Genomic DNA, 26,966 nt, shown 5'->3' on the forward strand with positions numbered 1-26,966 from the left:
TTGGCCCAAATTGTTGGGCCATGGAACCGGCCTAACTGTCCAGCACAGCCCAAAAACAACCCAAGCCCAAAACCCAATGGGAACCAGACCCAGTCGGATCCCAGACCCCTAGCCAGCGTGATAGTGGCGTATGGGCTTGCGCGTGGGCGCCTGTCTTGGCCGGCGCGTGGAGCACACGTGCTTCCAACGGAGGTAATGTGTCCACGGTGACCCCAACGACTTTTCCAGCGACTTAAAATGGTGCGTGGAGCACACGTGCTTCCAATGGAGGTAATGTGTCCACGGTGACCCCAACGACTTTTCCAGCGACTTAAAATGGCACGTGGCCATCAGGGCCGCCGCCCCATGACGGCGTATGAGGGTAACCGAGGTCCCTTTTTATGTTTTTCGATGTCCTGAATCTATTTATGATGTCCGTTTCTAGAAATTCAATCGTTATGATAAAGTTTTATTAATTGGTACCTTTATGTGCTTAGGTGCAATTGTTTATGCTGTTTCCATCCTATCTAGTTTGCATGGCTCTTCAACGACGAAGTATCTATGAGTGAACCCCTTATAAAATGCATATTTTACTGTTAGAAATACATACATGAAAAGCATGATTTAATGGTTACGTTTTATGAAACGTTTATGAGTAAATTAGATTTACACTTTATGAGATATCATGCTTTACTAGGAATATTTTGGAATACCATACTTTATCAACTTTACGTTCCTTGTGATATATATGATTGATGACTATATATACACTTGTGAACGTGGTTTTACGATATGACGTTTTAGCTATTGAACTCCGATTAAGATAGTTATATATATATATATATATATATATATATGAAATATTATGTTTATGTACTTATTTAGTAGTTTTTCAAACGATATTGCCTACAGGCAAATGATATCTCTATATGGCTTCAGTCAGGTGATGTAAGGGCCTAGAGGTCGAATGATATCTATATATGGCTTCAGTTGGGTGATGTAGGGGCCTACGAGTCAATTGATATTTATTTTGGTTTCGGCCGGGTGTTTGGTTGGTGCCTACGGGTGGAAGATATTTATATTGGCTTCGGGCGGGAGATGTTGTGCCTTCAGGCGAATGAAGATATATGTTTATATATATATGCCTTTTGCTATTACTACTAAGCACATTATATAAGATATATTTTTTATAAAAGGTTTTATGGCATGCTAAGGTTTTCGGAAAAACCTATTACTTATTATGCTATACAAGTTTTCTAAACCTCGGGGTTAGTACGTTAAAGATTAACTGTTTTATTACTACTTATATATCAACTTGGTCAACTCATGTTTTGTTTTGCACCCCCTCAAGACTTAGATTTAAGGCGTACAATCTCATCATCAAGGCACTCTCGCATCAGCATCAAGGCACTCTCGCATTGGATTAGTTGTATGCTCTAAACACATTCCATAATTGCATAATTATTGTATTTAAATTTACAAGTATTGTCTATATTTATTATTTCTCATGCATCCTAATATGGCTTCGTCACCTTCGGGTATCGGCCAACATGTGCCTACCCTGGTATTTACAGAATATCAGGGTCGGGCGTGTCAAAAATGGCCCATACATGTCAATTTCCTTTGTATAATTAGTATTTTTGTACAAGGTATTTCAATAATCATATTAATTCTCATTCCGATTCAAGTGAATTAGTAAACAAATTATATAGAATTTTTACCATTTCTACTCCAATTTCAAAAAGTTTAGGTAAACAACTTTAACAATAATCTGATTTTGTCTCTTTCTCAATTCAACTCTCCCACAATTCAATTATTTTCATTTTAATTACTACGAATTTATAGCAAGAGAAACAATGAAAAATACAAAAAGGCATCGCTCATCCTACCGTTTAATTCCCTTGGAGGTGACGATCTAACCGAAGATCCTCATCCACATCAGGCAGTCAAACCCAGATCACCACCGTCGATCACGTTGACCCAAACCCAAAGCACGTGAAAATGATACAGCGCAAAGACCTTGCAAACCCTCCTGATTACCAACATCCTCTCCCTCTCTCTCTCTCTCTCTCTCTCCCTGCCAAACCCTAGACAGGCTTTGAGTTCACTGGTGTGAGATCCTCGACGCTTCTAAATTCTCGGGGCTGTTCATCTCGGTGAGATTGGATCCTATTCGTCGATCTCAGTTTCCTTTAATTTCTCAATTATCTCCCGTTTTCTTGTTCTTAGTTAGTATTTTCGATTTATTTCATATTTTTTGCCATTCAATTTATCTCTCTGTATTTTTGGTTGCCGAGTTTGTGATCTTTCAGTTTAAATTATCCGAAAGAATCTGATTGTTTGGTAATTTAAATTATTCGAAATAATCTGAAATTGCAATAAATTTAGGAATTTTTGTGCTTGAATTGGCAACATTGTCTATGAGGGATGATAAGCTGAAGTTTATTTTGATTCGGTTTAAGTTTTCGAAGGGCGATGGTGTTAGACTGTGATTGTACCTAGCAATGGAACAATGGTTCTTATTTGATGAATAATAGGCTTTGGTTTTGGCGGTTGGTTTGGGGAGGGCAATAACTCTTGGAAATGTAGCAGCTATGAAGCGGTTGTTTAAATTTGGGGAGAACCCTGTAAGAGTTGATATTTGTTATGGGTTTATTTTTTCTTTCTTCTAATTGGAATCGCTTTTTGTTTCTGACATTTATTTTATAGTTAAGATATTTTTACATCTTCAGAGCAACTAGGGTCGTGTCTTTTTTCTTCTTGTGGTCTTTCTTGTCATATGAATTTGTGGAGTGATAGTTGATTGGTGGATCATCAGTTCGATGGTATTAAATAGTAAGCGGTTCAGCTTTATGTAACTGATCGACAATCCATTTTGCTTTTTCTCCTGTTGTATCCCATGGACAGAATAGGAATGACTAGAAATTGAGGACAGAAAACACAAAATCATTGGCATGTGTTGGTTTTTTCATATATACTATTGGTTGAAAGAAAAGTTCCATGCTTTTTATTCATTCTTTTGTCTTTTAATAATTCTTATGTCTGTATTTGAAGTTGTTATTGCAATTTCAGCCACAGAAGGTATCTCGTATGTTGGGTTTGTAACTATTTTCAATCTCCCATTCTCCACACGATCTCTGGGGTAATACAATGGATGCAGAACCTGCTGACTCCTCACCTGCACCTCCAGTTAATCCTCCTGAATCACAACCTCCTCCTGCCACAGACTCTGGATCAGATTCTCATGGTGCACCAACTAAGCAATCTTCTGGCTTGTCATCATGGGCCAAAAATCTGAAACTTCATCAGCCATTGGCACCAACGCAGGACAGCTCTCAGTCTGGGAATAGTGGACAATCGAGTTTTTCACGCTTTACTAGTGGGTTAGGATTGCGTTTGTCTCCAAAAGCTCCACCATCAGATGATATTTCAAATGAAAGTCCAACAACTCTGCAACCTGGTTTTATTGGAACAATTACGAAAGGGATAGTTGACTCTTCTAAGAGTGCAGTGAAAGCTGTTCAGGTTAAAGCCAGGCATGTTGTCTCTCAAAACAAACGAAGATACCAGGTTGGTCTCCTGTGTTGTTGATTTCTTGCTGATGTCGTCTTCTGTAATTATATCTTCTTACAGTCAAGTAGAGGGGTCATACACGGCTTTACTTTTGCTTCCTCTCCCTGTGGTTTCTATCATTCCTAAACAGGACATCTCCACTTGATATGGTTTTTTTAATCATTTGTAGAACCTCAAGTTTCTGCGTTTTATACAGGAAGGAGGATTTGATTTGGACATGACTTATATTACGGAGAATATAATTGCCATGGGATTCCCTGCTGGTGATATGAGCTCTGGTTTTTTCGGATATGTTGAGGTTAGCAAGTTATATACTCTGCTTCCACCTTCATGTATCCTATTTCTTTGTATCACCAAAACTCAGTTTAGTTAATTATGTAATGCAGGGGTTCTACAGAAATCATATGGAAGAAGTGATTAAGTTCTTTGAAACTCATCATAAGGTAATAATACATTTTGGTTGATGGTATATACATTTTTATTTGGATAGCATTATTAAAATCCTCTTAATGGTTAATGTTCGTTGAGTATTCCACTTATTGCCTCATGGCGATCCCATGATAACATTTCTAAGTATATTTGGGCACTTAATAAATCTCTCTCTCTCTCTCTCGCTCTCTCTCTTTCTCTCTCTCTCTCTCTCTCTCTCTCTCTCTCTCTCTCTCTCTCTCCCCATCTCCTGCTCTCCCTCCCTCCTTTCTTAAAAGGCTCTTCATCTGCCTACCTCAAAGTGGGTGCTTCTCTTGTGCATTTAGTATCTTTTTACTAAGGAGAATCACAGAGTCTCCAATTAGTACCGTTTTTTTTTTTTTATTTATATGGATTACCTACTTGAAAATTTTAAGAGATGGAGATATATTTTTTGTGTGTAAAACAGTTTTGAGCTAAATTCACCTTTTGTTTAACTTACTTTTTCCAATGAGAATCTCATGATCTTTTTGCTTCGTGGTATATAAATTTTAATCACTCAACACTTAGGCAGACACGCACAGCCAAAGCATAGTGTGTTATTACTGACTGGAACTGCTTTGAGTTATTTCATATGGTTTAAACAGATGTTAGATACTGTTTCCATAACTTTCCTCATGGAGTGGCTGCATTGCACCCTTTCTTGATTTACTCTGTTGTTTAAAGAAATGTTTGAGTATCTTACCCTGGAGTATATGCAGGACAAGTACAAAGTATATAACCTTTGTTCTGAAAGGCTTTATGATGCGTCATTATTTGAAGGAAAGGTGAGTCATGATTTGTCACTTATGGTTGTGTTAATGACTTTTATTTAAACCATTCAAATTAGTGATCTGAACTGCGACAGCCCTGACTTTCAAGCATGGCTTAGTTTATTATTGTGCTTGAAAAATCATTGCATGTAACTAGAACTCTCCTCAGTACCCTGTCGTTGAGAAAACGTTTACACTTCCCTCTTGGTAGATCCTCCATAGGAAAAACAAGTTAACAACAATTTAGCTTGAATTAATGATTTTACTATACAATCAATCTATTTTCCAATTTGTTGAGAGAATGAAATCATTTATTCAGATGTTAATCATAGGAAACAGCTCTTTTCCTGGGCTGCTCGAGATATTTTACATCTGATATACAATGTACTATTTGGATCTTAGTGCATAATCATATTAATAATAAATGTATTGTGCTGAGGGAAATAAATTTTGATGGTATTGGAATATTGAGAACATAGGCTAGGTTTGTAGAATCCCCATAAAAGTTACCTTGATTTTTGATGAGTCCATTTTGTTCACAAGATTCAAGAACAAAACCATAGGTTCAGTTCCATGGAGGCTAGAAAAAACAGAAGTGACCAGTCCTTTATGGTTAGGTTACAACTCAATGTTCTTATGGAACTCCACATTTATGTTATATTCTTACGGATCTGTTATAGAAGTTTTAAAGTTTTTGGCATCAACTTTTCCTACTTTGACGCAAGGAATGTTGCGTTGTTACTTCATCGAATATAACCTTTCCATTGAAATAAAATAAAATTAAAGGCTAAACTAAGCTAATTGCATGGGCTGTTTTGGCAATTGTAATTGTCCTTATAGTGGTTTTCCTACAGTTTTCTATATTTGATTTATCATTTTGTCTGCAGGTGGCTAGTTTCCCATTTGATGACCATAATTGTCCGCCAATTCATCTAATAACATTATTTTGTCGAAGTGCTTATGCATGGCTGAAAGAGGATATTGAGAATGTTGTGGTTGTGCATTGCAAGGCCGGAATGGCAAGAACAGGACTGATGATTTCCAGTCTTCTCCTATACTTAAAGGTAAGTTTCTTCATAGTATTTTTTTTTGGAAGATGTGAAGACGAATCTCATGCAAAAATGAGTTAGTGTATCAATATCATATTGTATTTTGCTTAGTTCTTATTTTAGACTTATTCTCCGTCTCTCCAGTTCTTTCCGACCGCTGAGGAGTCTATTGACTACTACAACCAGAAACGATGCTTTGATGGAAAAGGGCTTGTTCTGCCGAGTCAGATTGTTAGTAGTATTTGCTATATTGTCTTTGAGTACTACATATTCTTGGTATCTCACTTGTCTTTCTAACATCATACCTGTTGGGCTAATTCGTTGTTGTTTTTTTTTTTTTTTTTCCAGAGGTACGTTAAATATTTTGAACGTATCTTAACATACTTCAACGGTGAAAACCCACCTGGGCGCAGGTATACTTCTGGCTCTATATCCCTGTTGTGGTATATTTTATATTACACATTGACGCTGAGAATTTTTTTGCATCATATGCAGGTGCATGCTTAGGGGATTTCGGCTTCATAGGTGCCCATACTGGATCAGGCCCTCCATTACTGTATCTGATCATAACGGTGTGTTGCAGCATCCTTGCTCTGTCTGTTTCCAACCTTCACTTTCCTATTCTGTCCAAGGATGATTCTTTCCACACCCAAAATACATCTGTTATAATTACCTTTGTCTGCTTAGGGTTATCTGCTATAGAAATCTCTCGCTGCACTAGTTCTTTATTCAAGTAATTTTGCAATTGTTGAATCTTAAAAGATATCTTAACACCAGCAGATTCTTGACTTTTTTTTCCTTACTAAATAGTAAATAATATACCTCAAAACTCTGAAAATTTTATTATATGAATGTTGGATGTTTGAGAAAAAAAATATGAGAGTAAAAGAACCAATTAATCAATGAGCTCATAACCCTATTCAGAGCTAGCTTGGAGCTGAGCTCAATGTTTATCTATGATGCAAATTGGAAGCATGTGTATCCATTTTGATTGTGTTGAACTATGTCGTACTAATGCCTGCAGAAACTCAAAAGCTTGAAAAGCATGTTAAATAGAGTTTTAAGTCTGCATAGTTTGAATATCATGCTTATTGGCTTATTATCATGCTGATAGTTTTGCTTTGATACTTCCTCAGGTGTTCTCTTCTCCACAAAAGAACATCCTAGAACAAAAGGTCTTTCGGTAGGTTTTTCTCTTGATAACTATTAGATACAAGTTTCATCCATGGTTCTGTCTTAATTCCGTTTGTTATTTTCAGCTTTCTTCTGTCATTTTTCTAATTTGGGTTTTGGATATACATTATATCTACAGCCAGAAGATTATTGGTTTTCTGCTCCAAAGAAGGGTGTAATGGTCTTTGCCCTGCCGGGGGAACTTGGTTTGACAGAGTTAGTTGGGGACTTCAAAGTCCATTTTCATGATCGTCAAGGAGATTTTTACTGGTTTGGAATCTTCCTCCCCATTCGTTTATGCTTTGTGTGACTTGGAACTGATTCTTTTATGTTTTAATATTGTTATTGTTATTTTTACTTCCAGCTGGCTGAACACAACAATGACAGAAAATAGAAAAGTTTTAACCAACAATGATCTCGATGGGTTTGACAAGGTATATCTTTTGTTACTATGCAACTTTATTTCCATGTAATTTTTTGCACTTACAGAACGCAAAACCTTGGAAACTCATCATTGTTGGCCCAGAACTTGGTTTGAACTCAGGATCGTTGAACATATTTGGATTGTATTTGCTTTACAATATGCCTCAGAACCTGGATAAACTAATAGATGGCGGGGTGGGTTTTAAGGTTGGTTTAGATCAGAAGTTTTGATGTGGAAAAAGTGCCTTGGGGAAGTTTTTCTATTCATTATATATTGAAGATAAACAAGATCTTTTGGCTGAACAAACTAAGCTAGTACACATTAAGAATGGTGCACACTTGTTTCATTGTCACTGTACTTTTGGCGCTTATTATCTCACTCCTCGTGACGGAATGAGAGAAATAGCTTGGAGCTTTCAAATAGTTGAGATGGTATCTCGAAGAGACTCATAGGACTCAGTCTGCTTGTCCTTATTCTTTGAAAAATTCCATTTTCTATGCTTGGTACAGAGGCACACGTATCACCCGCATTCTCTCATAAATGATTATTTACTAAAAATCACTGGTTAACTTATCCTTTTTTTTTTAATTATCAATATTTGGTTAACTTGACTGTAATGGTGGGCTTCTGCAGAGAAAACTTCCTTCCCCAGGGTTTCAGGTTGAGGTGGTTTTAGTGGATTATAGCGGCAATGTTCCTACGACACCTAATACTGAAACTTCTGCTAAGAAACCAGATGAAAGCTCAGGTACCAAACCTTCCACGGATGAGGGAGGTGCAGCTGCTGCTCCACAAGAAAGTAAAAGCCCCGGAAATCAAGACAAGGATGATGTGTTCTCAGATAGTGAGGCAGAGGAAGGTGGCTCTGCTAAGAGCCGGCAAGCAGAAGCAACTTCTCCACCCACAGGTGTACCTGTGGCCAGTACCAGCACCAGTTCCGAGTCTGATACCAAACCAGATCAAATTTCAAGTTTAACAAATGTGACCAAGCAAGTTTCTATTGGAAACACGGACTCCAAACAGGGAGCTGCTGCTAGTGAGCCTAAAAGTTCTGTTAGTGGTGGAAATGCCCCAGGCCTTGAGGCTTCGAGCACAGAAAGTGAATTTAAGGCAATGGCTGCTGATGCCTCCGTTTTCTCGTTTGGAGATGACGAGGACTCTGAAAGTGAGTAAACAAGGGGGGTGCGTCTCGGGCTGGGAAAATCTGTACATAATATGGTTTGCAAGCATTTTAAGTCCACCAGTTGCTGATACTAGGTCATCATCAACCATCCGTTCCGTTTGTAGTTGAAAGTACGTTTCTGGTAAGTGGATTAAGAAAGCAAAAGGTTTCTTTGAAGATGCGAATAATTGACATCGAACTGTGATGGGGATTTGTTGGAATTCATTTTATTGTTTGTAAAGGAAGAGATAAGAAAACCTGTAAAATATCATTTCGTGCTTTCTGGCGTATACTTTCGGTTTCAAGGTTTTATCAATCCATTTGATATATATTCAGGCCTGGTTTAGGAACAAGGGTTGGATTATCTTTAGTAAACTAACTAGTAGGATAATTTACACTATAAACTCATCTAAAACTATGGGGAGGGGATTCAAACACGGGACGTTAGGTGCAAAAGCAAATATTCTTAACCAATTGTGTTACAACCAAGGAAGAAAATATTGGTAATATCGGAAATATCGGTAGTCCGAAAACACGGAAATATCGATGGAAATATTGGGATAATATCGATATCGATAAAAAGTACATGGAAACCACGGAAATTGTAAGAAAAACTTGGAAATTTTTATTGAAACTTTACAGGATGTTTATTTAGTCAATTATCTATTAGTTTATCACAAAAAATTGGAAGGAAATACATTGCATGATGGATTTAACATTATCAAGTTGATTATATAGCGAGCTGACAAACATTGTGAGTGCAGAAAATATGTAGTAATTAATGAAAGAAGTCTAAACACACCATAATCATTTATATATAATGAATTAGTACAATATTTTACACTTTATACATTGCATGGTAAGATACATGAGTGACTTAGTACCACATAGAGTTCCTATGAGGTTCAAAATTTTGACTATCTTCATCATCTCTATGTGTAGAGTGAGTGTATTGTGAAGAGTAGTTATCAAATGATAAATCCCCAAAATAATTTTGCATGTAATTGTTAACATGCTACCCATATAGATCTGAGATTGGTTGACCTTGTCCATAAGCAAAATCATTTGAAGATTGAGTCTCGGATTGTTTCCATGAGTCGCTCGATTCCATCCCAAAAGGAATGGGATATGAAGGGTAGGGAAATGGTTGGTTATGAGTATTACCATAGTTACTACTTCCCACTCCAATAGAGTTCGAAGTTCTAGATAACGAGTCATCTTCTTGACTTGACAAAATCCCCTTGCCTCTTTCTCTGCGAGTATAGTCCTTCCCTATGGCACCAATTCCTGGTCCTGCCCGCCTACTGCCATGGTCATCATCCTGTGTTGCATGCGTGAAGTTTGCCTCACCAGTGAAGGGGCTTATAAATCCGGGAGGTGGTCCATAATAGTTTCCATATCCACCACCACTACCTCCAGCTCCACTATGTCCTTCATCATTCCCACCTTCAGTGGTAGGTGAGTCTCCTGATCTTGTACTAGAGCTATCATTAGTATCAGCATGATGTTATGGTTGTGTAGGATTGGAAGAAGGTGGAATTCCAGTGTTTCTTGGTCTTGGGCACAAAAGTTCTTCCAAAGAGTTAGCGCTGCTAGATCCCACCTCCTCCTCTAATACTCTTTCTACATTTATCCCTTCATTACGTGCTTCTTCAGCAACTCTGGGAGCTGGGTTGCCTTCATCATCATCTAAATGAAGAGGTCTAATCCATTGAAAAAGTTGGTTACCCTCTGTATCATCATCTTCACCAACAATATCAAACACATCTAGTGGGTCACCATGGTCGACATGATCTATTTCTGTTTCCTTATCTCGAATTTGAAGCCTCATGTTGTAGTAGCAATAAACTAATTTTTCCAAGCTACTATGAGCCAACTTATTTCTTTGCTTTGTGTGTATGAGTGCAAATGTGCTCCAATTTCTTTCACAAGCAGATGAGGAAGCTGTTTGTGATAATACTTTGATTGCTAACTTTCTCACAGTTGGTGCATCGGTCTCATACATGATCCACCATTCAGCTACAATGAAAAACAATGTTGATAAGCCTAATAACTCCAACAAATTCTATTATAAACTTATAGTGAAATATGTTTATACTCACTAGGAGACATATTTGTTCGAGCAGCAACTGATGTTGGTTCTCCAAAAGTTCATCTTGCATCTTTAAACCATGTTAGCTGAATTCAATAAATTGTGTTAGTTTAATCCAACAAAGTAATTATTATAATTTAAGTAATTGTGTACCTCATTTCCAAATTGGCCAACTGCTGGTGATGCAGGGTCTAATTTAGAGTATACATTATGTACAGCACGTATAAGGTTACCATCATCTCCAACACCGGGTCTGTATTGGTATCGGGGATTCAAATAATATGCTGTTCAAAGAAACACATACTCTAATAAGAGAAATAATACTTATGCAACTAAAGAAATGAATTGCAAATTATGACATAATTTATACCTGCTGCATGCAAATCGTGGTATAATGTTTTATACCATCGGTCTTCAATTATCTTTATGACCCACCTTGCACCATGTTTTCTTTCCAATTCATCCTTCACTACACACATCAACTCATATACTGCCCCCATAGTAGGATACACTTCTGTGTCAACGATCCGTAAAACTTTGTAAAGAGGTTCAAACAGTTGACACACATGTTCTGATTGAGTCCAAAAAGCATGATCAAGCACTATACTTTCCACCATACGACCTGTATTTGAGCGGCTCAAATTGTGGTTGGCCCAATCGTCACTAGTGAATAGTTGCTTCAACCCTGCTTTCTTCTTGAGTAGGCTGTCTAATGCAATATAGTTGGTGGCGAATCGAGTGGTAGTTGGACGAATAATTTCTCCTTTGCAAAATTCACGCATCTTTGCCAACAACCAACCGTGATTGTAAATATAATTTGTGATCGTTCTAGCTCTTTTGACCACAGTAGCAACATTCTCTCTTTTCCCCATTGACTCAAACATGAGATCAATACAATGTGCTGCACATGATGTCCAAAACACATTATGATGCTTCATTAACTTTTTTCCAGCTTTGACAAATGCAGAACCGTTGTTGGTCACAACTTGGACAACATTATGCTCTCCCACCTCCATGATTACATCCCTCAATAATTTGTAAATATACTTGTAATTCTTTATATGGTTTGAAGCATCAACATACTTCTAAAAAATTGTCTTTCCCTTGGAGTATACCATGAAGTTTATGATAGACAATCTGGTCGGGCCGGTCCATCCGTCACACATGATTGTGCAACCATTAGTTTCCCATTTTGACCTCAACTTGTTAACATACTCGCCAATGTCTTTATACTCCATATCCAAATATTTGTTTCTTATCTCATAGGGAGTGGGAGGTTGTACTCCAACACCGGCCTGTTGACATCCCACTACCATATTTTTGAAATGATGTGATGATGCCTTCGCAGCAGGGACATTTTCATAGATAAAGAACTTGCTAATTAGACGCCCCATTCCCTCCTTCACATTACCTCCAGTGAAATAACTCCAAACACTCTTTTGACGTGCTTTGGATGACTTATATAAACTTGGGGCTATTGGTGGTGTTGGTTGTGATTCTCTAAGACTGCCTCCCCGTCTCATTTGTGCACCACCACTTGTCCTGGAACCTTGTGCTCTATTAGGAATTTTATGAAGGTGTTCTCTTTCCCATGCTAACTGTTTGGAGGCACGTAATGCTTGTTTCAAACTGCGTCGTTCTTCAGGTCCCATGTCATCATCACATTCGTCCTCATCGTCATCATCATCACTGTCAATCGCTTGGCCATAGACTTCTCCCCGTAGCCCAGCTCGAATATTTTCCATTCCCTGTGTTATCTTTTCCTTCTGCTGTTTTTTATTTTTTAATAATGTGCTGATGAATGCCTTCACTTCTGGGGGGACATTATCGCATCGTTGGACATTTTTTGCTGGATCTAATCCACTAAGATGGTACTTAAGTCGTGTCACTCCGCCACTCTTCATTACCCGACCACAATAGTTGCAAATTGTGCCATGTTTGTTTCCGTCTATTGGGTATCCATGTTCCCAAGCTGGATCACGTTTAGTAGCTCCACTGGACATCGTAAATGTACCTACATTTATTTTTCATGAAAATTAGACAAATATTTTTTGGCCAAAAAATATAGTAGTGATGACGGTTATATAAGAGAACCTAAATAATAAAGTTATTCTACAGAAGAATTAAATATGAAGTAAAGAAAATGATTGTAAAAATTTAAGTAATTAAAAAAATAATATGGAATAATAAAACCTAATATTAATGAATAATAATCCAATTTGATAAAAAAATAATCCTAATATAAATGATGAATAATATTCCTTTTTGATAATAATCCTAATATAAATGATGATAATTATTTTTCATGAAAATAATCCTAATATAAAACATAGTGATGAATAATATTCCTTTTTGATAATAATCCAATTTAATAATAATCCACTTTAATAATAATCCAATTTAATGAATAATCCAATTTGATAATAAAAAAAACCTAATATTAATGAATAATAATCCTATTTGATAAAAAAATAATCCTAATATAAAACATAGTGATGAATAATAATCCAATTTGATAATAATCCAATTTAATAATAATCCAATTTAATGAATAGTCCAATTTGATAATAAGCCAATTTAATGAATAATCCAATTTAATGAATAATAATCCAATTATCTTAAAAATAATCCTAATATAAAACATAGTGATGAATAATAATCCAATTTGATAATAATCCAATTTAATTAATGAATAGTCCAATTTGATAATAAGCCAATTTAATGAATAATCCAATTTAATGAATAATAATCCAATTTGATAATAATCTAATTTAATGAATAATAATCCAATTTGATAATAAAAAAACCTAATATTAATGAATAATAATCCTATTTGATAATAAAACCTAATATTAATAAAATAATAAATAACATTAAACATATTAAAATTATCCTAGGGAATAATTATACAACATTACTTAATTACTTAAAAAAATTAACATGTAATTGTTAACATTACTTAACTACTTACAAAAATTAACATGCAAGTATTAATTACTTAAAAAAATTAACATACGAGTCCACACAAATTTATTTGTTGTTGTATAAATTACAATAATATAAATATAAGTTTGTAAACTTACCTTAAATATGGAACCCTTTGTGTTCAAGCTTTGGAATGGATCTGGAATGACTATGAAAATGGTAAGGGAAATAAAATAATAAATAACATTAAACATATTAAAATTATCCTAGGGAATAATTATACAACATTATTTAATTACTTAAAAAAATTAACATGTAATTGTTAACATTACTTAATTACTTACAAAAATTAACATGCAAGTATTAATTACTTAAAAAAATTAACATACGAGTCCACACAAATTTATTTGTTGTTGTATAAATTACAATAATATAAATATAAGTTTGTAAACTTACCTTAAATATGGAACCCTTTGTGTTCAAGCTTTGGAATGGATCTGGAATGACTTTGAAAATGGTAAGGGAAATAAAATAATAAATAACATTAAACATATTAAAAGTATCCTAGGGAATAATTATACAACATTACTTAATTACTTAAAAAAAATTAACATGTAATTGTTAACATTACTTAATTACTTACAAAAACTAACATGCAAGTATTAATTACTTAAAAAAATTAACATGTAAATGTTAACATTACTTAATTACTTACAAAAACTAACATGCAAGTATTAATTACTTAAAAAAATTAACATACGAGTCCACACAAATTTTTTTGTTGTTGTATAAATTATAAGAATATAAATATAAGTTTGTAAACTTACTTTAAATATGGAACCCTTTGTGTTCAAGCTCTGGAATGGATCTGGAATGACTTTGAAAGGGGTAAGGGAAACAAAATAATCGAAAAGGCTCTGAATGGTTATGATACTCCACCTCTTGAAAGAATATCACAATGGCAGCTTTGAAAGAATATCACAATGGCTCTGATACTCCACCTTTTAAAACAAAATCGGCACACGGTTTTGAATGAAACCACCATCCATGGTCTGAAAAGAATACAAATTATAATTGTAAAAGTGGTCTGAAATTGTCAAAATAATTGTAAAACTTGTCGGGAATACTGAGTGAGTCATGTGTCCTCCTGACAGGAGGAACCCACACACACACACACAACGCACGCAACCATACACGCACACAACGCACGCACACAAACATCACACACGCAAACACGACCTCAGTCTCTCTCTCTCTCGATCCTTCTCGATCTCTCTTCTCCCTTCTCCCACACACACACACACACACACACACACACACACACACACAGATCTCCGATCTCTCTTCTCCCTTCTCCGATCTCTCTTCTCCCTTCTCCCACCCACACACACACACACACACAGATCTCTCGATCTCTCTTCTCCGATCTCTCTTCTCCCTTCTCCCCCCCCCCACACACACACACAGAGATCTCTCGATCTTTCTTCTCCCTTCTCCGATCTCTCTTCTCCTTTCTCCCACGCACACACACACACACACAGAGATCTCTCGATCTCTCTTCTCCCTTCCCCTACACACACACCACGGCCTTTTGCTCCTCAGTCCGACAATCTCGAATCCCTCTTCCTTTTCAAAAACCAACTTTCTGGGTGTCGCCGCCGTTGATCGTGGCTCTGGCGAAGTCGGAGTTGGCTCAGTCGTCTGTGGTGGTGTGCCGCTGAGCAAGGAGTTGGCTCAGTCATCTGGTTCGTCTTCGACTCGAAGAAAACAAGTTTTCAGGTGAGATTCCATTGAAACCCTAAACCCTAAACCGACATCACATATGTTGAATCGTTTATTACCTCTTGCATGCGTGAAATTTGAAGTTTATATGTGAAATTGAAGTTAAAAATCGTGTTTTTGCAAGGTTTTTGGGACGAAATCGGCTCGGGAATAGGCACACCATCTCCGGCGTTCTTCTCCGACGTTCGGCTCGGAGTCCGATTGCACCGTTCAAAAAAATATCGGGATATTTCCAAAATATCGCGATATTATCGATAATATCGCGATATTTTGACGAAAACCATTCGGATACCTATTTAAATATCCATTGCGCGAAAAACCGATAATATTCGCGATATTTCGCCGATATTATCGGCATTTTCTTCCATGGTTACAACTAACTTGCACTATTATTGGATTATTCCCTGAATTCCAATTATGTCGAAGGTTGAAATAGATGCTATTTTTTCGATTTTGTTCAAGTTGAAGGTGGATTAGTTGTCAAGATTTTTCCCCTTAAATCTGTACACAATTGATAGGAATAGAAGGATAGGTTGACCGAATCACTATTTCTTTTATTCACTTGGACAAAATTGTCATTTAGTACTACGATCTAGTGATATTCTTCTTCACTTGTAAGTGAGAGGTCTTATGTTCGATTCTTGTTAAAGGCGAATTTGAACCATATTATTGCTAGCCCATTGTGAGGCTTAGCCTACTTCTCATCTCCTTTAGTGTAGATAATATTTTTTGTTCAAAAAAAAAAAAAACTTGGACAAAATAAAAAATTGGGCATTCATTTTTTTTTTCTGGAGAATCTTGGCGGTATAAAGTAATTTTATTTACATGAAAAAAAAACTTAATCAAGAGGGACATAAACCTTATCCCTTTGGAAAAAGAAAAATACAAGAAAAAAAGAGGGAGGGACATAAGACCAAACCCCTCTAAAATGAAGCCTAAAAGGTAACAACCTGCAAGACAAGTTGCAAAACAAAACAAGAAAATCCAAATGAATTAGGTAAAAAAAATCACACACCAAGAAAGGGAGACAAACCTGTATGTTGGCATGCCGAAGAAATCTTTGAATGCAGAAAAGAAGAATCTCCATATGAGGAGCGACATCCTATACAAGTGAAGACAAGAGAAACCCTTAATTGGCTAATTTGTCAGCAACTGCAATTCCTTCTTGAAATGTATGAGAACAACAGAAAATCATGTGCTCAAACTAAGAAATAAAGTTTTTTCAAGGAGTCCGGAGCGACCAATGAAGAGAAAAGGAACCATAAGCAAAACAAGATATCACACTAGAAGAGTCACTTTCAAGCCATCAATTTTGCCAACCCCATGCATCAACCAACTCCACAACAAGGATGACATCATGAAGCCCTGAATAGAAAGACATATGATGCCCCAAGCTGTGGGAGAAACCACTAAGAAAATAACCCACATAATCTAAAAAAAAAAAACCCATAAGCCGCAGGACCCGAATTACCTTTAGCAAGGCTATTCGTATTCACTTTGACCCAAGGAAATGGAGGAGGATGCAAAAGAACAAGAACGGAGAGCATTACAGGACTTAGCTGAGATTCCAAGAGAGACTGAAAGTTGCTTATCCAACATACTACGTACATGACTAGGAGTGAAAATTCCAACCTGCCTAATCCAAGCTAAAGTAGAACGACAAAGGCGAGAAAAGGAAAGAGGCTTACTATCAAACTTTACTTTATTACACATCTTCCAAATAGCCATAAATAAGAAACTCTAATGCAAGCTAGACATTGTGGATGTAGAGAGTATGAATCCAACATTAAGAAAAGAAGGGACCTTGCACGTGCTTATAAATAATTGGGCTACTCCCTATTTGCCAATTAGTTTTATGGTGGAACTTCAACTTCTTCATGGTATAAGAGTAGGTTGTCCCATGTGTGAACCCCAGCAACCACATGTGCTCCATGTCACTCGATTTCTGTTGTCCATGTGTTCGGCTTGAAAATTTGCCACACATACAGGAGTTGAGAGTATGAATCCTACAGTGGGAAAGAATGGACCTTGCATGTGCTTATAAGTAATTGGGATGCTCCCCATGTTGCCAATTGGTTTTATGGTAGAACATCAACTTTCTTCAATGGAGTTGTGGAGGAACCCGTAAACGGAAGAATAGTGCTAAATTGAGATGCCTCTTCCAATTGATGAGGAAAAGGATGTGTTAACTTTAGAATCTTCTACATTTGGAATTTTTTTTTTCGTTTTTTGATGGCTATGAAATTGTTTGTTGTCGGTTTCATGCTAAAAGTTGGGCTTCTATTATTTGGCGTCCTTTTATCCCACCACGCTACTATATTTTTAGTTTGGAGGATTTTTTTGATAAGCTCCCAATAGAAGATCAACTTTAACAACAAGGCATTTCTCTGGTTTCAATTTGCATCAACAAGAAGGAAGTAGTTAGCTCAATAATTACTCAAATTGCGTACCACACAAGTCTTGTAATTTTTAAGGTCAACATTTTGACATGCTCGGTGGTGCCTAATGCTAAAACTATGAAGTTCATATGATATATCTGAATTCCAATCCGGCTCAAATCAATTGATTGTACGCTATCTTAGATCAACTGGAGAAACACATTCAAAAGTGTGAGGGGTCTAAAAGAGCATGGGAAGGGAAAAAAAAAAAATTTCTTAATGCCCATGAAGAGATGCGAAAATCCTTCACCCACATGTTGAAAATGAAAGCTCTAAGCACCTTACAAGAGAAATGGGTAAAATAGGATAGAGCTCACTTTGATACGTGGCTAGATGACAAGGACTTCCTTTATGTTTCTACATACAAGAGCAATGGATAAAAGAGGACAAGCTAGGAGGCATTTTTCACTTTTGCCTCAATCAAACCGCGGCCTAAGAGGATTGTCAATTTGGCTAAGGAAAAAGTTAGGCCACCTGTTCTTTTGTTTGAAATGGAAAATTGGTTGGCTTAGAATATCAAATTGAAGTTTCTTAGCCAAATACAAAAATTGATTCAACTAGTGATTTATCAAATAAATGTTTCAATGACGACTGTTTGTAACATACTTAACCAATCCCGAAAATACTAAGCACCGGTCAACGTTATACCGTCAAGGACCCAGAAGAGTTTCCCTCCAACCAGGAGGCCAATCACAACGTGACACATGTCGACATCAGAAGCCAATCATAGCGTAACAAGTGTCAACATCAGAAGCCAATCATAACATGACATGTGTCAATGTCAGAATGAAACTAGAAACTCTCTTCTATAAATAGAGATCATTCTCTCACAATATTTCCTACTGTCATTTGTACTAAATCATTCACTAGTACTCACTCATGGAGAGCTTGAACCTATGTACTTGTGTAAACCCTTCACAATTAATGAGAACTCCTCTACTCCGTGGATGTAGCCAATCTGGGTGAACCACGTACATCTTGTGTTTTCTTCCCTGTCCCTATCCATTTACATACCTGTCCACACTAGTGACCGGAGCAATCTAGCGAAGGTCACAAACTTAACACTTTCTGTTGTACCAAAGTCCTCACTGATTTTGTGCATCAACATTTGGCGCCGTCTGTGGGAATGACACTTATTCCCATTCTCTTCAGCTTTGTTAAGCTGGTTTCCACCATTCGTACACTCTCTTTTGACCAGACATCCCTCTCCAACATGGGGAGCGAAGGAAGCCACAGCACGCATAATGACACCCCTCTGGCATTTGGTGCGAGACAACGAAAGAAGGAAGGAAACAAGATTGCTCTTCAAGCTAAAGTCGATGAGCTAGAAGCTCAGAACAACAAGATAGCAATGAAGAATGAGGTCCTCTAGGAGCAGTATGAGAAGCTCTTTGAGACGCTCCATGAAACTAGGCGTACTCAAACATGCGAGCTCGTTACACCTGTGGACATCAACCATCATCTGGGTGCCCCCCAACACAGAGGGTCACCTTCTTTCGACATGGGTATCCCTGATGAGGAGCGAGCTAATCATCAAAACATTGATCAACATGAGACTTCTCACAACCCAACTGCTTCAACCCGAAGTAGGAAAAGTGGAGGAAGACACCTCATTCCAGAAGGAGTGAAGGATCGAAAGTCGTCTTTTGCGACTATCGAGATTTCCTAAAGCAACGTCGAGACAATCCCATCCATGTAAGCTCGAAGATTAATGACCCAAGGGTCTCTGAAAGACTCGGTCCCCTCCCATGTCCCAGGCCGGCTACCAATTTAGGGAAGGGGCAACAAGTCATAGAGAAACACGAAGGTATAAGGGACTCAAAGATGTTCCGACAGACATACCTTGGAAGTCAATACGGCGAGTCCAGGGAAAAACCACATGCTCTTGATCAAACCTTCCTACTTCCAAAAGGAGATGGAGATTTATGAAAGAAAGCTCCAGTGGCACATGACTTCACTTAGGACCCTCTTGTCCTACAACTCCTTAAGGAAGTAAACAAGTTGAAGGCCGAACGACAAGCTGAGATACCTGATTGGAACCAACCTAGGCATGGCCCTCTTATAAGGAGGATCCTCGACACCCTCTCCAAGTAAAGACAAAGCAGAAACTTGGCTTGCAACTCCATACTGGAAATGAGGATCCGATTGAACACTTTAACCTCTTTGAGTCCACCATGGCATACCGGATGCACACCGACAAAGAGCGATGTTTTCTCTTCCCCTCCACCCTCTTTGGCGAAGCTCTAAACTGGTATTGTCGTCTTCCACCTGAGACGGTAGACTTATTTGAGGAATTGAGGAAACTGTTTGTTTCTCAACACATTTTCTAGACCGATCGCTTGCACTCTGTGGATGACTTGTACACTATTCGCCAGAAGCCAGACAAGTCATTACGTATGTATGCTGGCCGCTTCAGCCATGAGTATTCCCGTTATGCCAAGGCAGACAACAAGACTGCCCTCAAAGCTTTCACGGCAGGCCTACGTGATTGTTTCTTCAAGTACATGATCAATGCCAACACTTGGATGACTTACTCTGAGGTGATGGCACAGGCTTACAACCATGCCTCCGCTGAGGCAATGACATATCAAAGGAAACCCCCAACAACCACCCCTTATTAGCAAGTAGGGAGTGGAAGCCAGATCCAACCAAATGAGAAGACCTCGACCTTCCAAACTGCAGCGGTGCCTCCCCCTGCCTTACTTAATACTTCGCCAAGTCAACAGACATATCAATCTTAGGGCAAAAGGAAATATTTTCATCCTTACCAGTCTCATTTTAGTAAAAGGAGTAAGGGACACTATCGCGATAACCAAGGGTATCGCCACGATAATGCCTGTCCCCAGGCAGTCAACACAGTGGGCCAAGCACGTGTCAGGATAGGCCCTACCCCAAGGTATGAAACATACACGCCTTTGAACGCCACATGCGTGGCCATTTACCCCAGCATAGCACACCTGATACCAAAGCCAATGCCGAGGCAGTCGGGTTACAAGCCCACGAAGAACACGGGCGCATTTTGTTGCTACCACAAGCATAACGGCCATGACGGCGAGAAGTGTATCACCCTTCGTGATCATATTGAAGCTTTGGTGCGTGAAGGAAAAATTGATCAATTCCTCCTTCACCCTTCAAGGGATAACCGTAACCAACGCCAAGTGAATGTGATATATTCCATAAGCGGTGGCACACCCATATTTGAATCTTCCAACAGAGCCATGAAAAACAGTGAACGAGCTTTAACACCTAGTCATCAAGTGTTTCACGTGGAAGACATCAGGGGAGGCAAGTGTTAAAAGCCTAACTGGGATCCAATATGTTTCTACCCTGAGGAAGAAAGAGGTATCATCTACCCTCACAATGACCTACTGATCGTGGAAGCTCATATAGCCAACTTTGAAGTACGACAAATCCTGGTAGACACGGGAGCTTCGGTCAATATCATGTTTGCTGAAGCTTTCAAGACACTTAATGTAGCTGAACACTTGCTCGAGCGCTCAATTTCTCCTTTGATAAGCTTCTCCGGTGATATCGTGCAACCTTTAGGGAGCATACACTTACCTTTCACCATTGGTACAGGCCCTTACACAGCTACCATTACCACTAACTTCCTGGTGGTTGATTGCCCAACGACATACAATGTCATCTTGGGATACACATGCATTAATGATCTTAAGGCCATGGTATCCACACATATGTTGTTGATGAAATTTCCAACCCCTTATGGCAATGGTTACATCAGAGGAGGTCAACTTAGTGCACGATCATGTTACAACACTTCGGTCAAGCAACAACACCTGCCTGTGCCCAAGGAAATCCTTTCTATACATGACTAAGTCATAAAGACCAGCCTAGACGAAGCTAACTTGGATATTCACGGTGGCAACAGTCAACCCGACGATCCTCGAGATGACTATTTCACCCAGCAAGCACAACCCGCTGAAGAGTTGGAGAAGGTCTCTATCTCAAAAGATTATCCGGATCGCATGGTGAAGATTGGCACCACCTTGTCACCACCCGTTCGGTTGGCATTGATCTCTTTTTTGCAAGAGAACACTGAGGTCTTCACCTAGTCATACGAGGACATGCCAGACATCTTTCCCTATATCATCTGTCATCGCTTAAGTATTGACCCCAAGACCAAGCCAGTGAGACAGAAGCGAATATCTTATGATGTTGAACCGTACGAGGCAATAAAGGCAGAAGTTGAAAAACTCAAAGGCATAGGCTTCGTCCGCGAAGTCAATTATCCAACGTGGGTAGCAAATGTTGTCCTTGTTAAGAAGAATCTGACCAAGGAAAGTCTCCTGCTTCAAAAGGTCTTGTAGAGAATGTGTGTCAATTACACCGACCTAAATAAAGGATGCCCGAAAGATAGCTTTCCTCTTCCTCTCATAGATAGACTTATATACTCTATGGCAGGGTGTGAACTCTTGAGCTTCATGGATGCTTACTCAAGATATAACCAAATCCTCATGAACCATCCGGACCAAGAACACATAGCCTTCACTACTGACAGGGGACTATATTTCTATAAAGTCATGCCCTTCGGCCTAAAGAATGCAGGAGCGACTTATCAGAGACTGGTTAATTCAATGGTCGCAGACCAGATTGGAAAGAGCATGGAAGTTTATGTTGATGATATGCTAGTCAAGAGGAAACATGCTGACCAACACATCACCAACCTATCTGAAACTTTCACCATTCTGAAGAGATATCGAATGAGGTTGAACCCTAACAAATGTGCCTTCGGCGTAGGCTCTGGAAAATTCTTAGGCTTCATGATAAGCCAAAGAGGCATTGAGGCTAATCTCGAGAAGATCAAAGCAATCCTCGACATGAAGGAACCAGTAACTTCAAAAGACATTCAGAGCCTTACTGGCAAGGTGGCAACCTTAACTAGGTTCATCTCTAAGGCCACAGACAGATGTTCTCCTTTCTTCAAAGCACTTAAGGGAAGTAAGAAGTACATTACATGGACTGATGAATGTGATGAAGCATTCAAGAACCTCAAATACTACATGAGTAAAGCCCATCTACTCTCCAAACCTGAGGTTGGTGACACTCTCATTATCTATTTGTCGGTATCGGCTTCAGCAGTAAGTTCCGTTCTCATTCGAAAGGATGGTAATGTTGAACAGCCTGTCTACTACGCTAGCAAGGCTTTACAAGATACGGAGACACGATACTCCAACATTGAGAAATTGGCTCTAGCATTGGTCATGTCTGCTTGAAAACTTCGCCCTTACTTCCAAGCACACTCCATCATCGTGCTTACCAATCATCCTCTTCGACAAATACTCCAAAGTCCTGACATTTCCGGGCGAATGATCAAATGGCCGATAACATCGGGTGAGTTTAACATCTCTTACCAACCAAAGCCAGCTGAGAAGGGCCATCACTGGTAGACTTCATCGCCGTTTTCACATATCCTGTTAACATTGTTTCTACACCTAAAGAAGTGGTTTCATTACCCTCGGAAGCTCAGAAAATAGAACCAACAACCCCAGCATGGAGTCTATATGTTGATGGCTCGTCCAACCAACAGGGTTGTAGAGCAAGACTAGTCCTTACGACCCTTGACAAAGTGGCGATGCAGTATGCTCTTCGTTTCAAATTCAAGGCGTTGAACAATGAGGCCGAATATGAAGCCCTTCTAGCAGGCTTACGTTTGGCCAAACACCTTGGGGTTAAACGAATTGATATCTTCAGTGACTCCCAATTAGTGGTTAACCAGGTCACCAACAACTTTGACGCTAAGGATAGCTCTATGGCAGCATATCTGGAACAAACATAATTGTTGCTCAAACACTTCCACTACCAGATCACCCAAATTCCTCGAGCGGCAAACAGTCATGCAGATGCTTTGGCTTGCCTCGCCTCAGCGGTGGAAGACAAGATTGGGAGAAAAATTCAGGTCGAATTGTTGGCAGCACCAAGCACCATGGCTGCGGAAGTGTGCAACTTACAACAGGGGGATAGTTGGATTACCCCGATTTATAGATTCCTTGCTCATGGCACCTTTCCAAATGACAAAGTCCAAGCTAAGAAGATTCGATACAAGGCTACCTGTTACTTGATCATTAATGACCAACTCTATAAACGGGGTTTTAACCTACCACACCTAAGATGCCTTGCGCTTGCAGAGGCCGAAACTGTCTTTCGGGAAATACATGAAGGAGTCTGCAGAGATCATGCTGGATCTCGATCCCTAGCACACAAGGCTTTCCGCCAAGGATATTACTGGCCAACACTCCACCAAGATGCCATCAGAATATCCCGCTCATGTGATAAGTGTCAACGCTACGCAACTATTCCTCACCCCCATCCCAAGCTGCTCACTCCTATGATCAGCCCTTGGCCCTTCGCCCAATGAGGACTTGATTTAATCGGCCCAATGCCTGCAGGGAAGGGCAATGTTCGCTATGCAATCGTTGCAGTTGACTACTTCACAAAGTGGGTCGAAGTAGAACACTTGGCAACCATTACTGAGGCAAAAATAGAAGACTTCGTATGGAAGAACATCCTTTGCAGATTCGACATTCCTAATGCGATAATCACTGACAATGGGCGACAGTTTGACAACAATAAGTTCAGGACATTCTGCTCTAAGTTCAACATCAACTTATGTTTTGCCTCCCTAGCTCATCCCCAGTCTAATGGACAAGTTGAAGCTATCAACAAAATAATCAAGCGAACTTTGAAAACCAGCTTGGACAAGGCTAAAGGTTGTTGGCCAGAATTTATACCCTAAGTTCTTTGGTCATACCGCACTTCGTATTGGACATCAACATGAGAAACCCCATTTTCACTTGCCTTTGGTACAGAGGCAGTTGTCCCAGTTGAGATTGAGCAAGCAACGTTCCGAGTCCAAAACTACGTGCAAAGCGAAAATGACAAACAACTTACCCTCAACTTAGATCTAGTCGAGGAACATAGAAACCAGGCTCACTTGAGGAATGTCGCCTACAAGCAGTGCATCTCCAACTACTATGACTCAAGGGTCAAACCTCGTTCTTTCAAAGTGTGGGACTGGGTATTGAAGAAAAGATTACTCTGTGACAGAGTCCCGAGTGAAGGAACACTTAGTCCAAACTGGGATGGACCGTTTAAAGTTGTTGGCATCAGTCGCCCTGGCTCCTACAAGCTTAGAAGCTCCGATGGTAAGACCCTTGGCCATCCATGGAACGCCGATCACTTGAAGTACTATTACAAGTAAACTCACATTGTACAAGTGTTAAGCTTCAGCCGTTCGGCATCCTATGTAACGAAGACTACTTGGCATGAATTCAATAAAGAGGTGATTTAGACAACTCAGTCCTAATCCTCTTACATTCCTAGCAAAGAAACATTTGGGTTCAAAGCTTCAACATGAACGCTTCCAACATGAAACAAAGTCTAAGTATATGTCAACAAGACTATACAAATAAACGAACAGCTTCACAATATATTCGTTCAATCATACATTCCAACACATTCATACATAAGCCAACTATGCTTTGAAAGGGTTCAACATACTTTGTGTCATTCGACACTTGCTACAATGTGCCTAGACACCTTGCCCTTATTCTCACCAACCAGGTGATGAAATATGAAGAAAGAACTCATCTTCATGCCACCAACCAGGTGATGAAATGTACAACCTGTATTCATCTTCATGTCACCAACCAGGTGATGAAATGTACAACCTGTACTCTCCTTCATGCCACCAACCAGGTGATGAAATGTACAACCCGTACTCCAATATCATTTGGCAACTTGCCACTCATGCCACCAACCAGGTGAAGAAGGAACTCATCTTCATGTCACCAACCAGGTGATGAAATGTACAACCCGTATTCTAATATCATTTGGCAACTTGCCATTCGAAATGTACAACCCGTACTCTAATATCATTTGGCAACTTGTCATTCATGGTACCAACCAAGTGAAGAAGGAACTCATCCTCGTGCCACCAACCAGGTGATAAAATGTGATGAAAGGTGATAAAGGAACTCACCTTCGTACCACCAACTAAGTGATGAAAGCAACTCACCATTCGTTCCACTTACCAAAAGACGAGTGGTACAACTTGTACATGTGAACTCCTAGCATTCACAAATAATCAAAAACCCTCAAGCTTGACAACTCAACTAGGGGAGCACTTATGCCCAATAAGAGTTATAGTCACCAACAAAGTCTTATTGCAAGCCAACAACAACTTCAGTGCATGGCATACGAAGATCAAGCTATTCAGCACTCTTGCATCTGCTTCAGACATTTCTCCTCTGTAATAATGCAAACACTACAACTAGTATATAGCTTCACACACTCTTGATCAAGACAGTGTGAAGCAAAACCAATTTATGGAGGGCAACCACAATTCTCAAAAGCTTCACACACTCTTGATCAAGACAATGTGAAGCAAAACCAATTTATGGTGCCAACAAAAGCTTCATCAAAGGAGTTCAACCACAATTCTCAAAAGCTTCACACACTCTTGATCAAGACAGTGTGAAGCAAAACCAATTTATAGTGCCAACAAGAGCTTCATCAATGGAGGGCAACCACAATTCTCAAAAGCTTCACACACTTTTGATCAAGACAGTGTGAAGCAAAACCAATTTATGGTGCCAACAAGAGCTTTATCAATGGAGGGCAACCACAATTCTCAAAAGCTTCACACACTCTTGATCAAGACAGTGTGAAGCAAAACCAATTTATGGTGCTAAGAAAAGCTTCATCAATGAAGGGCAACTAAAACTCATAGAAAGTTTCACACACTCTTGATCAAGACTGTTCGAAGCAAATTCAATTTATATGGTTCATCCAAACCTTCGACTATTACAAGGTGTGGCTTGCATCACAATCTCTTGCTCAACAGTGTGGAAGCAAAATTTGTATATATTGTCTTTCCCACATTTTCAAATTTCTAATTTTTCCAAAAAAAAAAAGGAAAAAAAAAGGGAAATTCAACAAATTTCTAGTTTCCCCCCCCCCCCCCAAAAAAGGAAATTAGGAAATTCAACAAAGCTTCACCAACAAAAGCTTCATCAATGGAGGACAACTACAAATTCTCAAAAGCTTCACACTATCTTGATCAAGATAGTGTGAAGCAAAATCAATTCATGGTACCCAACAAAGCTTCACCAACAAAAGCTTCATCAATG

The 26,966-nt window shown here is 38.8% G+C and overlaps 2 protein-coding genes across 3 annotated transcripts; one reads left to right on the forward strand and one right to left on the reverse strand.

Annotated features, from left to right (window-relative positions):
• Positions 1–1,988: 1,988 nt before the first annotated feature.
• LOC126620642 (phosphatidylinositol 3,4,5-trisphosphate 3-phosphatase and protein-tyrosine-phosphatase PTEN2A) lies at positions 1,989–8,870 on the forward strand. 2 transcript variants are annotated; one of them, XM_050288855.1, is made up of 13 exons: positions 1,989–2,135; positions 3,034–3,549; positions 3,749–3,850; positions 3,939–3,995; positions 4,722–4,787; positions 5,660–5,836; positions 5,966–6,052; positions 6,170–6,234; positions 6,317–6,393; positions 6,958–7,004; positions 7,134–7,264; positions 7,359–7,428; positions 8,052–8,870. In XM_050288855.1, exons 2-13 carry the CDS (start codon positions 3,130–3,132, stop codon positions 8,589–8,591), a joined length of 1,839 nt encoding a protein of 612 aa, XP_050144812.1. In that variant the 5' UTR covers positions 1,989–2,135; positions 3,034–3,129; the 3' UTR covers positions 8,592–8,870. The 2 variants fall into 2 exon arrangements, with proteins under 2 accessions (XP_050144812.1, XP_050144811.1); XM_050288854.1 differs by having other exon boundaries at positions 3,052–3,549.
• A 1,854-nt stretch (positions 8,871–10,724) lies between these two features.
• On the reverse strand, positions 10,725–11,571 carry LOC126620644 (uncharacterized). The gene is made up of 3 exons (XM_050288857.1): positions 11,043–11,571; positions 10,826–10,956; positions 10,725–10,758 (listed from the first exon to the last, which is right to left on the reverse strand). Exons 1-3 carry the CDS (start codon positions 11,554–11,556, stop codon positions 10,732–10,734), a joined length of 672 nt encoding a protein of 223 aa, XP_050144814.1. The 5' UTR covers positions 11,557–11,571; the 3' UTR covers positions 10,725–10,731.
• Between the last annotated feature and the right edge of the window lie 15,395 nt (positions 11,572–26,966).

This window comes from Malus sylvestris, chromosome 5, assembly GCF_916048215.2.
Source record: "Malus sylvestris chromosome 5, drMalSylv7.2, whole genome shotgun sequence".
NCBI lineage: Eukaryota > Viridiplantae > Streptophyta > Magnoliopsida > Rosales > Rosaceae > Malus > Malus sylvestris.

Bases quoted from the DNA above. Each gene is read 5' to 3' on its own strand.
- LOC126620642 (XM_050288855.1), top strand. From the start codon at position 3,130: ATGGATGCAGAACCTGCTGACTCCTCACCTGCACCTCCAGTTAATCCT. The intron at 6,235-6,316 runs GTATACTTCTGG...CATCATATGCAG, and splicing joins GAAAACCCACCTGGGCGCAG to GTGCATGCTTAGGGGATTTC. The intron at 6,394-6,957 runs GTGTGTTGCAGC...ATACTTCCTCAG, and splicing joins TACTGTATCTGATCATAACG to GTGTTCTCTTCTCCACAAAA.
- LOC126620644 (XM_050288857.1), bottom strand. From the start codon at position 11,556: ATGTTTGAGTCAATGGGGAAAAGAGAGAATGTTGCTACTGTGGTCAAA. The intron at 10,957-11,042 runs GTATAAATTATG...TTCTTTGAACAG, and splicing joins CCACGATTTGCATGCAGCAG to CATATTATTTGAATCCCCGA. The intron at 10,759-10,825 runs GTACACAATTAC...TATTGAATTCAG, and splicing joins TTGGCCAATTTGGAAATGAG to CTAACATGGTTTAAAGATGC.